The 12,970-nt window shown below is 40.2% G+C and overlaps 2 protein-coding genes across 2 annotated transcripts; one reads left to right on the top strand and one right to left on the bottom strand.

Moving 5' to 3' along the window:
- Positions 1-617: 617 nt before the first annotated feature.
- On the top strand, positions 618-5,166 carry aip (aryl hydrocarbon receptor interacting protein; the record flags this gene model as incomplete). The annotated part of the gene is given in 6 exon segments (XM_035660821.1): positions 618-800; positions 884-1,072; positions 2,080-2,256; positions 2,361-2,502; positions 3,712-3,935; positions 4,051-5,166. Coding segments are annotated over 6 exon segments (921 nt in total), but the record flags the coding sequence as incomplete, so codon positions are not given.
- A 921-nt stretch (positions 5,167-6,087) lies between these two features.
- On the bottom strand, positions 6,088-12,809 carry cdk2ap2 (cyclin-dependent kinase 2 associated protein 2). Its single transcript, XM_035661026.1, has 5 exons — positions 12,744-12,809; positions 9,875-10,030; positions 9,365-9,456; positions 8,142-8,262; positions 6,088-6,225 (listed from the first exon to the last, which is right to left on the bottom strand). Exons 2-5 carry the CDS (start codon positions 9,927-9,929, stop codon positions 6,158-6,160), a joined length of 336 nt encoding a protein of 111 aa, XP_035516919.1. The 5' UTR covers positions 9,930-10,030; positions 12,744-12,809; the 3' UTR covers positions 6,088-6,157.
- Positions 12,810-12,970: the final 161 nt, after the last annotated feature.

The raw sequence follows: 12,970 nt of genomic DNA, 5'->3' as shown, positions 1-12,970 counted from the left end.
TAATGCTAAGTTATATATCACCAGCTATATCTTGGCTAACACATCAGACTCAGCTAACGTTGTTGTCACCAGACGCGCTGCGTGTGTGTACAGACACCACCGGCAGGGTTGTGAGCTTCGCCTCCTTTGTGCTAATACAACATTTGACTTGTTAAGAGCTGTTTTTTTTAAGCCGGTTTGCTATTTTTTCCCGTTTTTTTTTTTTTTCATCTGATGGAAAGACAGGAGGCGGGACAGGATGGCGTGTGTTTGTGAATGCTGATTGGTCGGCATATCACGTCAATCAATTTTCCGTTACTGTGATTGGTCAGAAAACGATGGAGCGTAGACCCTCTCCGCAGGCCTGTCAGATAAGGGCAGATTACTCTTTTGTTTGTAGTACACAAGCAATCAGTTGTCCTGAACGGGGTGATGTGACAGTAGTTCTTTTAACCGCATAGTTTTGTTGAGCAGTGTGTATTGTTGTGTGTATGCTCAAGGGTATCTTTCTTATGCTCAAAGGGCAGTTTGTTGTTCAGCCAGCAGTGACTACATAACCACATCACCTCCAGACAACAGAGAGCACAAAATACATTTCAAAGATCACATAAAGTTATTCTCTGTCTCTGTTGTACCAGGTGGTATTCCACTACCGCACCAGTCTGTGTGATGGCAAAGTGCTGGATGACTCTAAGACCATGGGGGGCCACAGCAAACCCATGGAGCTCATCTTGGGCAAGAAGTTTAAACTCGCTGTGTGGGAGAGAGTGGTCATCACCATGAGACAAGGCGAAGTTGCAGATTTTACCTGTGACACTAAGGTTAGTGAGCTGGCGTTGGGATACAGTAGCAGTCTTGTTCTTTCTGTCCTTCTGTGCTTTGACCATCTCTGTTCACCCCTCAGCACACAGCACTGTACCCGCTCGTGTCCCAGTCGCTGAGGAACATCAGCGCCGGTAAGGACCCCCTGGAAGGCCAGAGGCACTGCTGCGGCATTGCTCAGATCCACTCCCACCACTCTCTAGGGCACACAGACCTGGATCAGCTTCAGGCCAGTCCACAGCCTCTTGTCTTCACCATTGAGCTGCTGGAGGTAAGCAGGCGGGAGAGAGCCCAGAGTTTAATGTTAATGGTGGTTTTCTTTTCTTTTCCAGCACACAATACCCACGTTTTGATTCCATTATCAATACCTTTTTTATATATATATATATATATATATATATATACATTCATTATTCAAAATCAATTCTTTAATTTACAAAAGAAAAAAGGGCACAAAAAGGAGCTTAACAAGGATTTTACCTATATGAAAAGAGTTAAGATTTGGATATAAATCAGGAAGTATCTATTTAAGTTACATTCTTTAAGTTACAAATCTGAACAAACATTTGATGGCAGCTTTTGGTACTTGGCAGATATTGTATTCTACATGTGCATACCAGTCAGTCAGTACCAAAAAGCTATTTAGGTTTGATACCCAGCCCAATTTGCCTTACACAAAAGGTGTTTCTGATATTAACATACATGGGGGTGACAAAAAATTGGAAGCCCCTCTCAATATAATGCAATCCAACATGACACAACCACTAGGGTCTGAAGTTTTACAGTTTCTGCAAACTAATGTAGGTCTTAATTGCAGGGACATTGTAAATGGACTGTACTTCTATAGCGCCTTTCTAGTCTTTCGACCACTTAATGCGCTGTACACTACATGCCACACTCACGCACATTCATACATTGGTGCCAACTGCTCCCAGAGCGGAAACTAAGTATTCACACACAGTCATACACTGATNNAGGACACTTCGACATGCAGCGAGGCTTGGACCCCATGAATACCTGCTTGCAAATTTTGTTACATCTTACTTTTTAATGAATGCTTCTTGCTGTTGTGCTATCCACGTTGCTGCTGTAACACTGCATATTTCCCTGTTGTGGGGTTAATAAAGGATTAGCTTCGTTTGAATTGCATTAGATTGTAGAGCTACCTAATAAACGTTCAACGTAATATTTACATCACAAAGAGTTGATATGTGTTACTGAACAATTTCATTTACAGGTCCGAGCTGACACTGACTGTCAGTCTCTTTCTCTGCTCAGGTTCTGCCTCCGGGATCGTTCCAGCTTGATGTGTGGGCTATGACAGATGAAGAGAAACTCGAGCTCGTGCCTCAGATCCACGAGGAGGGCAACATGCTTTTCAAACAAGGCAGCATTAAGGAAGCCACAGAGAAATACTACAATGGTGTTGCCTGTCTTAAAAATCTACAGATGAAGGTGAGGACACAGTTGAATACAAGAGAATAAAGATCAGATCCATTTTATTAGTATCTGTTTTGCATTCTCTAACTCGTCTCTGTGACTTCTGTTTCCCCTTTCAGGAGCATCCTGGAGATGAAGCATGGGTAAAGTTGGACCATATGATCACACCACTGCTCCTCAACTACTGCCAATGCAAGCTACTCCAGGGCCAGTACTACGAAGTGATCGAACACTGCACATCCGTGGTCTTCAAATATGAGGGTAAGACTTTGACTTTGGTTCTACACAAGAACCAGCAGCGATGAAAGATTTCTGTTGCTACGACAGATTGTAATTATTTAGGATTCAAAGAGGGAACAGTCTGTTTGGCATTTGTGTAGATTTGGGGGGAAAAAAAGGTGGCAGGACTGTTGGTTGTGATGTTGAGCTCACAAAACCTTACATGTGAAAGAACACAGCTGCTTCACTTGACAGCACCCTCCACCACCATCATTGTAACACTAAAATAATGAAAGAAACAGAAACTGTTAACTTCCTTGCTATTTCTGTAGGTGTAATGTTGTTTCTTTTGTGCATTATAAAGGATATTTTGAGTCTCATCGCTCTGTTGACATTAGCAAATCCGAAATTGGGACATGCTGTGTCTGTATTGGAAAAACTAGTGTTTTGAGACTTTTATACTCAGATCAATACTCAGTATTTAACAGTACAAATTCCAATTTTACTAGGAGAGAAAGTTGCCACCACCACTGAATACTATACTTAGTAGACTGATATATTACTCATAGATTCAATTTCCTTTATTTATCCAACCTGCAACTTGGTGTCTCACAGGGTCTTTCTTCACACACTAGGTTTCATCAGTGTTCATGAGTCTGACATACAAGTATACTAGCCTGGCAGCGCAAATGCGAATAAATCTCTGAATTCATTTTTGATTTCCAAGAGGCGCCATCAATGGGCGCAGACCAAAACACAACAAATGAGTGCAACAGAATGTTTGACGTAGCTTAGTCGGTAAATTTAACTTAAAAATGCTGTCCAGTTTTTTTCAATACTGACACGATAGCGGATTCAACAGAAACCGTTCCACATCTGTTGCAGCCATCTAGGTTGTTTATGAAAATACGTTGGCCAATAAGTTGCGCTCCTCTGTGCAGTCGACATATCAAACCCCATATTAGGATTGGCTCAAACAGGTCCGGGAAAAGGGACCAGATGCATCTGCCAGAGCAAATAAAACAAGAGCTTGCAAATTTTTGTGGTTCCCAGTCTACAGGTGTACTGTAATATAGTGGTGGCTGAACCATGTGGCCGGTAGACTTGGCTTAATACAACCTCCTGTTTTCGTTATCTTGGAAGCTGTCATCCTTCTTTAAGTTGGATGAAGTGTGTTGTCATGAGTTGGTGACTTGCATGTATGTGCATATGAAGCATTTTTCTTCATTTTCTTTGTCCCCTTCCTAACAGACAATGTGAAGGCCTACTACAAGCGGGCTAAGGCCCACGCTGCAGTGTGGAATGAGAAAGAGGCACGGGCGGACTTTGCTAAGGTGTTGGAGCTGGACCCGACTCTGGAACCATCTGTTGCCAAGGAGCTGAGGGCCATGGAGGAGAGGATCCGCTCCAAAGAAAAGGAGGAAAAGGGTCGCTACAAAGGCCTATTCAACACACCACCTGCCACTGCCACTACAGTCAGTCCACTTTTTTTTTAAAGCTAACTCTATTTGGACACCAGATATTCAAGATAATTTGTAAAAACCCAAAAACATAATGTACTAAAAATATACCTGCTCCTCCTCCTCACAGGGTTGAATCTCTGTGGGAACAAGAGGAGGATGCCTGTGAATTTCAAGATGGAGGAGAAACAGTAGACACTGCTGGTGTTTCAGTTTTATCCATGCACCCAAACCAGATACTCTGCCACCCTACCCTCCATGGTACACACGCAGAAACATTCTTACACACTGTCAGGTCAAACACACGAACGCACCCACGAGTGACGCCTATATACTGAGGCGTGATTTTCATTCCTGCCTTATTCCCCTGAACCCCACTCTCAAAACTGATTGATCCTGATTAGGAAAAGGCCGACATTGCTAGCTTCACTTTAATGAAAGTCCAAAAACCCATAAAAACCTTAGATTCTTACCACAAAGGAACTGTGAGTTCTTATTTGGTTATGGTTTCAGAAGACATTCTGGGTAATTAACCTGCTCATGGTAAAGGACTACATTCAGAATGTTACCCACAGCCGCATGTTTCACAGACTTTGCTGCAGAGATTTTTTTTAATTTAATGATGAATTCTGTTTGGGGAAAGTCTTTTATAGTAATTTATACAGCAAACGTCAATTTGCTACAGTATTAGAAACAATTAGCTTAAATATGTTGTTATATTGCTTTCTCTGAAATACGCACTGTTGGATAATCCTGAAATTACTCGTAATTGTGGCCCAATTACAATGGTGATTACAATGGTTTCTGGGCAGAAAAGCTCTCCACTCAAAACCCAACAATTGTAGTCTGTTTTTATTTGTTGCACAAGGTACATCATGTACTTACATGCACACCTCTGCCTTGCACCACCAGATCCCCCTTCTCTATCTTGGTCACAGGGGAAGCACTGGAATAAGCAGGAGAGCTTTATCTCCTGGTAGATGCGAGCGCTCGGTCTGTGTCAATCATTATAAAGCATGCATGGACCTGTGTTATTTTTGCTTTCTCTTATTTTCATATAGTAAGAAATACTACCATTATGTTGTTTTTGTCAAGATGTACTCCGCAAAACCCTCAGTATCTCCTTTACTCGCTTAAAAAGAGCTACTCATTACTCTTCATGTGAGGCAGCAGGTCAGTAGCCCCACCTGTCTGAAGTGAGATGTTATTGAGGTTGTGATTATTGAACTGACAATAAATATGTTTATCCCCAGTTTTGCCATTTATTTTTTTGTATTTGTGACAGAGAGAGGCGATTTTAAGAAAAAAAAGGCTTATTAGTTTCCTCTGGCTTTGGTCCAATTAGATGAATAATCCCATTATATTCTTGAGTAAAAGATGTTCACAAAATGTAATTTTCATGGTCCACATGTACATTGTTTCATAGCTCTCACATAATTGTGTCCATACTCAGTAGATGGAGTCCACTCTGTGAACTCAATGTCCTGCTACATTAACAGTAAGTGGACCTAATAGTTTTGTGGAAAGGTGTATCTACCCACTAATTCTTTAGCAGCCTATTAATGAGGTTTCACAAAAAAAAACAGCCACACAGTGTTTTTCTGTTATTTAATTAAGATATACATACCGAACTGCAAAAATCTGGTTTACAAAATTTCCATACTAACAAATTGACTTGAGATGTACAGAGTTCTTGGGATTGAGAAACATCTAATGTGTGTTTACACTACAAAATATAATGAAAATATAGCAAGGGTGACTGGAAATGGGGTATAGTCAAGACGCTCAGATTAACAAAAAAAATAGTGAGTGGTTGCAGAATGATGTTTAGAATAGAAACTTGAGCACAGGTGCAGTTGGAACATTGGTTTCTTCATTTAAAAAAACTAACTTTTGGTCAATTGCCATTATTGAACAAATGATACTTTAAATATTTCATCCATTTTACTAAGGTCTTTACCCACAGCTCTACTTAAAAATGTGTTGAAATTCCCCACACTTACTTCAAAATAGATACAAAACTGCATTTTGCATACACCCAACAGGTCACAGAAGGTTTGTAATGAACACAGTGGGTGTGCTGGAATGCAGGGAAGAGTGGAGACAAGAAGGACATAATGCACCTATAAAAAGCATAAAGGTGGATGATTCAAGAAATGTTGTAAAACAGATACTTGATGAGGACAGCTTCAACAGGGAAAGAGAGGGGGGGGGGGTGAAGGGATCTTTCCAAAAGGTTATGTGCGGGCGCTTCTCTCCGTCTCTGCAAGACACTCCCTGACCAGTGCACGGGCGTGGATTATACCTGAGCAAGACAAACACAAAGTGCAAGGAGGTGTTAAATCAACCGTTAATGAGGTAAGTTGCAAAAAATAAGTGGTATCATTTTCTACCTTTTGTCTGATTCTACCTCAGCAAAAAAAACTAATGCGCCTGCGAAGAGCCATTATTGGTGAGATAACAGCTACTGCAGTTACTCAGGTTCCTGTTGTACGTGATTCTATTCAAGTCACACCAGTCCATCACCAGTCCTTCTACACATCTTCATTACTACATACCAGAATTTAAAACCAGTGCAAACAAAGGAGGAGCGTAATGAAGACCACATTTCAACATTTAGGACAAAACCTCACTAAGTCAGGGACTTTTTGTCTTAAATGTCACAACACAACATGGTCTTTTTAACCCTTGTGTTTTGTGTAATAGGCATGCTTTTACATTTTAATATTAAAGTATGCTGGATACCTAAGTTCCGATCCAATACTTTCCTAGATAATATCAGGTGCAGTAGTGCACACTGAAAACTAGTTATGAAATAATCCAATTATATATATGCTTGGCCAATTGAATAGCTCGTGCATTGCATTAAGAAAGTATGCTATCCAAGCTGCTCTCCTGTTATTTTATTTTTTTAAATAAAGTATAAAATAACGAACCCTCTCAGCTCCAATCTTTTTTTTTTTCACTCTCCTTTTAAAAGTGTCCTCCAGTGTTGCTTTTGTGAAGCCTTTGAGTAACTGAATGAATTCTGTTGAGTGTTTCTTTTTCGACGTCAGTGCAAAATTTGTACTATTTACATTAATAAATCACTCTTATTGGCTTTTTGCTGCACTGCAGTGGTGTGGTGAGTGTGGTTGTCATCTCCAATGGAGCGGGGCAGCCCAGGGTGCTATGTATGCCGTTTAATTAGGAAAGTTGACACTAACTACACTTGTTGCATTGCTATGCTTTGCAAGTAAAAACACCAGTGTGATAGCTGACGTAAAAAGAAAGGAAAGAAGAAAGAAAGGTACCTATCTTTTTGATCGGATCAGGACATCCCTAAATAATAATAATAATAATAATAATAATAATAATAATGATTGATTGATTTAATGTAGAAAAGTACTGAACTGGTGACATTTTGCTTTGCCCACAACTAGACAGACACATTTTAGGTGACAAATTACAGAAACCATGATTATTAAGCATTGTTATTAGATTAAATAATCAAATATTTCATGTTTTATATGTTACACAAACAGATATTCCTTTTGTTTCTAAAAATTAATTCACAGACAGAAAGAAGAAGTTTTCCTTCATAGTGACATTACTCATCAGGGATTTACCAATAACAGCAAATACAAATACAAGTACTTACATTTGCGTACTTGCAGATACCAAGTACCGATATGGATACTTAATAATTCTATTAGAGTTCTAACAATGACTTCCTCACTTTCTAACTGTAACAAATTAAACCCTGTTAATGTTGTTGTAAACGTTAATTAAAATATCTCCAAATAGCTGACATTGCTTATCCTCTGCCTACCTGCTCCATTAACGAAAGGTTATGTAATGTCACTGTCATAAAGTCTAGTTCACTGTGACCTGTAACAGACGAATTATTATACTAAAACTCCAAAAGACCAAAATCTAAACAAACAACTAAATCCCCCTAACAAAAATAACATTAGGGTTAATAATACTTATTTGCATGTTTTATTACCTAAAAGTAAAAACATATTAAAGTACCAATCTGATTGTACACAGAATGAATCCTGTGTTAGACCTGCCTTCACCAGAGAGCCAAACTCATTGATGACCAAGGTCACCACTCTTCCAGGGGGCTTTCATTTCCACAGTAAAGGCACACATAAATACAGCCGGAAGCCCAAAATCTCCCCCTGACACAAAACATGAAGTGCACTGAAAACAGATATGCATTTCTGACAAGTATACCTCTCTTTAGCCTCTCCATAGCGCTCTTGCTGCCAGCGTATGTAGGCCTGATCTCACGGCTCATCTCCTCAATGACAGACAGGAGCTCACTGTAGGTGGACCCTTGAGACACTTTGACAGGCTGTTTGTGTATTTTCACAAATATATAATGTTTGGGGGAGAAGAGGAAAAAAAAAAGATCCATCAAGACGTGTCAGAGCTGGAAATTCACATCACAAGTAAAGACGAGGAACAATGTAAAATGTAGACTCTTGCTAAAATGATGTACTGTGATGTAACAAAGGAAAGCACAGAGGTCGGGTATCTTTGTTTTTAAATTATTAGGTCAAAATGATACTAAGTAGAACTGCAACAACACCACTCAAATAATTATTAATTTAATAATAATAAAAAAATAAAAACTAATAGTCCCCCAGCTGTTCCCATCTAATCCTCTCGACATTACCATGCTTTCATAACTGTAATAAAGACCATTCCTCCTGTCCACTGTTTCAAATTATTCCAGCAAAAAAGTGCTTACATGCATTTCAATAAAGTAAGGCACCCCCCCTTTGGCTATGTCAGTGCTCTCATGTAGGTCACATGCCTGCAGCTGCCTCACGGCCTTCCAGCACTGTCAATATTTACTGTACTCCATGAATACAGACAACTTCTGCAGATACTTTTCTGAGGATATTTGAAGGTTGATTAACTTCGGCAGATTCCCTCTTCCACCTGGTTATATATCTGAATGTTGTAATTGAAATTCTTAAGACTAAACTGGGGATTTCACCTTCGTTTTTGTCTTTTTGTCGAGTGCAAAGGTACAGAACTCTTTATGAGATAACAGTGTATGGGGAATTAGCAGGAGCCAGCAGCCAAATGCTGGTAGAATATGAAAGTGGCTTATAGATGTCACACACACAAAATAATAAAAATAACATTTACTATTGTGTGGATTGTGAATTTCAACATTTATTTGTCACTGGCTGGTAGATGTTCTCTATGTTAATTTTCCACCCTGGGCTGGAGTGTTAGAAACATGTGCACACATATGCAATTGTGCTAAATTATTCATTAATATGCCTTGCGGGTGTCATACTGCTTTAGCTCTAGTAAGGACCTTTTATGCAATGTGGCTGATGATGTCAAGTACAAGCTCTACTCTTTGACTTGTGCAACATAATTAAGATTGGTTGTGGTTTGATTACTTGTATGTATGTATAACTGTACTGTAGAAATACCTGAACAAAGCCCATGGAGGGTGGGCCAAAGTCACTGAAAGCCGGCCTAAAGTTGGATGACGAGGGCAGTGAGGGAGAGGGCACAGAAGAGCCTGGACAGAAGAGAACGTATGTAACACACTGTAGCTGGAACATGTAACACAAGCAACCTGCCTTTTGAAACATTGTAAGGTTCCCTGATACAATAACTTCTTTATTTTTGACACTGAAAACACCTCAGAGTGCTTTATCACTTTTATACAATGGCCCCCTCCTTAAACTAATAGTGAAACCAAAGATACTCACCACATTAACTATCATCACAGCATGATGATGATAATGCATTGTTGCTATGGTTACTTGCACTCTAATATTGCCTAGACTACCATTGATTTATAATGGTAATTAGACTATTGACCAGAATTATTTCCCATGGCCATATAGTGTGTAAATGTGTTATATGTGTTACAGACAAATGGCAACTAGCCAATAATTGTCATGTCCAACATTAAAGCCGTGTGGTGTTAGAACCTGGAGGTGTGTGGTTGGAGCCAGATGGCGCAGGGGCAATGGGTTTGTAACTCATGGCGATTTCAGCAGGCAGCTCCCCGTACGACGCGCCACTTCCTTCGGTCCCGTCAACCCGGTGCTTATACAGCTTTACTGGTGGTGATGAGCTCCTAAGAGCTGAAAAAGGTAATGAAGCACACACGCAGAAACACAAATAAATAACACAAGATAGTATCAATTTATGTTCATCCTCAAAATAACAAAAAGGGAGCTACGGTCAGAACCCAAAATGTAAAAGTCAACCACAATGGCTCAGCTGTTTCTCTGGAGTGTTTACCACTTTGTAAGATATACAACAACCAAAAAAAGAGGAGATTCAGTGGCTAAAAACAATGGTACAACATATAAAGCACTACAAACATTTTACACCATGGCAAAATGTGCCTCCTTTGCCTTGCTTATAGGCTTATACGTCACAGAGCAAGACTTATGACCTGTTACTCAAAAGCTGAAACTTTCCACATTGAGGTTAATTAACACAACAGAGATGGACAGTTCAGTTTTTTAAAAGTATTCTGTGAGCATTTGTGTGTCTTCATAAACAGACTGCAGACACATGACAGAAAACAAGGGAGATAAAGATGCAACAAATGTCCCTGGCCAGACTCAGACCGGAGACGTTGTGGTTCGTGGCTGGCGTCCTCACCCTGTCCTGTCATGCAACACCAGCTGCAAGTAGTTAATCATAATTACAATTTCAGGACTGCAGTTCCTAACAGAGTTGTTAATGACTTCCAAGTATCTCGCTTCATACAGTTGCACCAAGTAAGTGACATTACATGTAACTAACATTTAAATTTAACTTTGCAGCTAAAATCTATTAGAAAATGATCTACTGAGGAGCTACAGGAGTTTAAAGATGATTTATGCATTAATTATGTATACAAATAGTCAACCGTTTCCGATTAAATCTACTCCTTCTACCTCATTTAAATTTCCAGAAACCATAAATATGCAGATTCTGTTCATTTCTTAAGATGTCTCCTACTGCACTGTAAAATCCATTCATTGTGCACAGGTGGCTTCAAGTTTCTACATCACATTTGTAAGGCTGAGTGATACATTGATTCATTTGAATTTCCGTTTCAAAACGATGCAAAAAAACAGCTGCTAAGGACTAAAACAAGCCCCAATCCACTCAATCACTCATCTATCCCAAAGGAGAAGATGTGTTTCACGTCGGCAAAAACGTGGCGTCTTTTGCAACAAAAACCGTAAATGGCATACGGTGTGAAGAAATCTGAGATTGTCTTTTATTTTTAGGCCGTATCGTCCAGCCCCACACACTTGTATACGGTGCATACTGGACCAGGGTTAGGCTCCTTAGAGATGAACTGCGCCTCGCCTGTAAAGTGGACGAGATCAGGCGGCAGCCGCAGGGGGTTGCGACAAGAAGCTGCAGTCGAGTCAGACAGTTTCCTGCAGCCTCGAATATACAGGAAGTAACAGAAATGCTTGCATCCTGTTCGGTCATCTATAGGCTGCCTGCAGTATGCAGACCACCTTCGGATATATATAAATAAAGCTCATTATTGTTATCAACCAGGCAAGATTAAAACTTCACTGCACATCATGAAACACAAAACTACCTACAATCTAGAGTTGAATATTAAAATCACTGAAAATTAGGAAAACTAAAACTAGGAGTCAATGAGCTTTTGGATCTCGTCACCTCCTGGGTCTTGCAGTCGGTGGAGAGCAAAAGGACGGGCTCCAAAACCTGCGGCCACCTCGATGTTGCGAGCTTATTGTTGCCCACGTGTGCACGGCAGCAGAGCAAGACACAGATCTAACCAGCATGCATTGTACAGCAATCACCGCTGACCGATGCTGCACAGGCCTGGTTTATCTCAAGAGAGCCTATTGACTAACAAACACTTTGTGATGTCACAAATCACGCTCCTTTAAACGCCCCTTAAAATCAGATTTTACAATGAGCACAGAGAAACTTTCCACTTATCAGTAGATGAATGTGAAAATATCCTTCCAGTGTCTGCACATACATCATTCTGCACAGGGGAACTCAAAACTGTCGGAACAAGAAGAAAAACATGTACCTGAGTGGAGAAGGACTTTAAATTACTAATTACTATTTCCTAAATAAATGTATTATGAATCTCTCTGGGAGCAAAACACACCTCTGAATGCATAATGCCATGCTGCACCTTCACAGGTCATCTAGCAGGGCTGTGCTTACCATTCCCGGTGTCTAAACTAATGGGATTCAATCATTTATTACATTCCCTGATGTGTTTAATATTGTTTATGCATTACATTGAGCACTTTGAACTGTCTTAATGGATACAATGTACAACACAAACGCATTTCCCTTGCCTAAGTAAGACCATAAGGCGCTTTGCTGCCATGTCCTTACAGTATAGTGAGCAGCCAGTGGCACAGTAACGATTGGTAACGTTACACTGTGTATTTGTGTGACACAGAGACAGATAACCCACTACAGTTCATTCAAACCTGCCAGAGATTATATCTGACCAGTAGTTGGACATTAATCGTGCGGGATCAGTTTATAAAGACGTTTCGGAGCGTGGATGTCTGAATGTGACCGCTCAAAGGCGAACGAACCGGGATCCCGATGAAACAAAAGCTGACGTTAGCTTTAGTGGAAGGAGCCAGGCTAAGTACTACTTGGTAATGTTAGCTACATCAGCTAGCTTTCACCGGTTAGCATAACAACATAAGTACATCCGAAAAACAGTCGCGATACCGCGTTGGTATCCTTGATATGGAGAGTGAACGACAGAAAGGTTATCTACGCTTGTGGCCACGGAGAAGACCACAAGTGATTCAAACGACCGGTCATTTTCTTTACCTTTGTAAGGAGACTTAAAATCCTCTGTGGGAAGCGAGACCTGTCTCTTCCTCTGTGCGTGAGTCTGCGCACAACAGAGGCGTAGTGTACTACTGGTTTTTTTTACTTTTAGAGACATTTGATTGGACGAGGGACTAACCGAGCTATGACGTATGCCCCAAACGTGTTCATTACCACTGCTGCACCAAACAGTCAATTATTGTTTTTATATCAATTATTATTATTTT

The sequence above is a fragment of the Morone saxatilis genome, unplaced genomic scaffold (genome assembly GCF_004916995.1).
Source record: "Morone saxatilis isolate NCDOM2014 unplaced genomic scaffold, NCSU_SB_2.0 Contig17, whole genome shotgun sequence".
Classification (NCBI taxonomy): Eukaryota; Metazoa; Chordata; class Actinopteri; family Moronidae; genus Morone; species Morone saxatilis.
The sequence above is the reverse complement of the archived record's forward strand: the minus strand, read 5'-3'. Positions and strand labels throughout refer to the sequence as shown.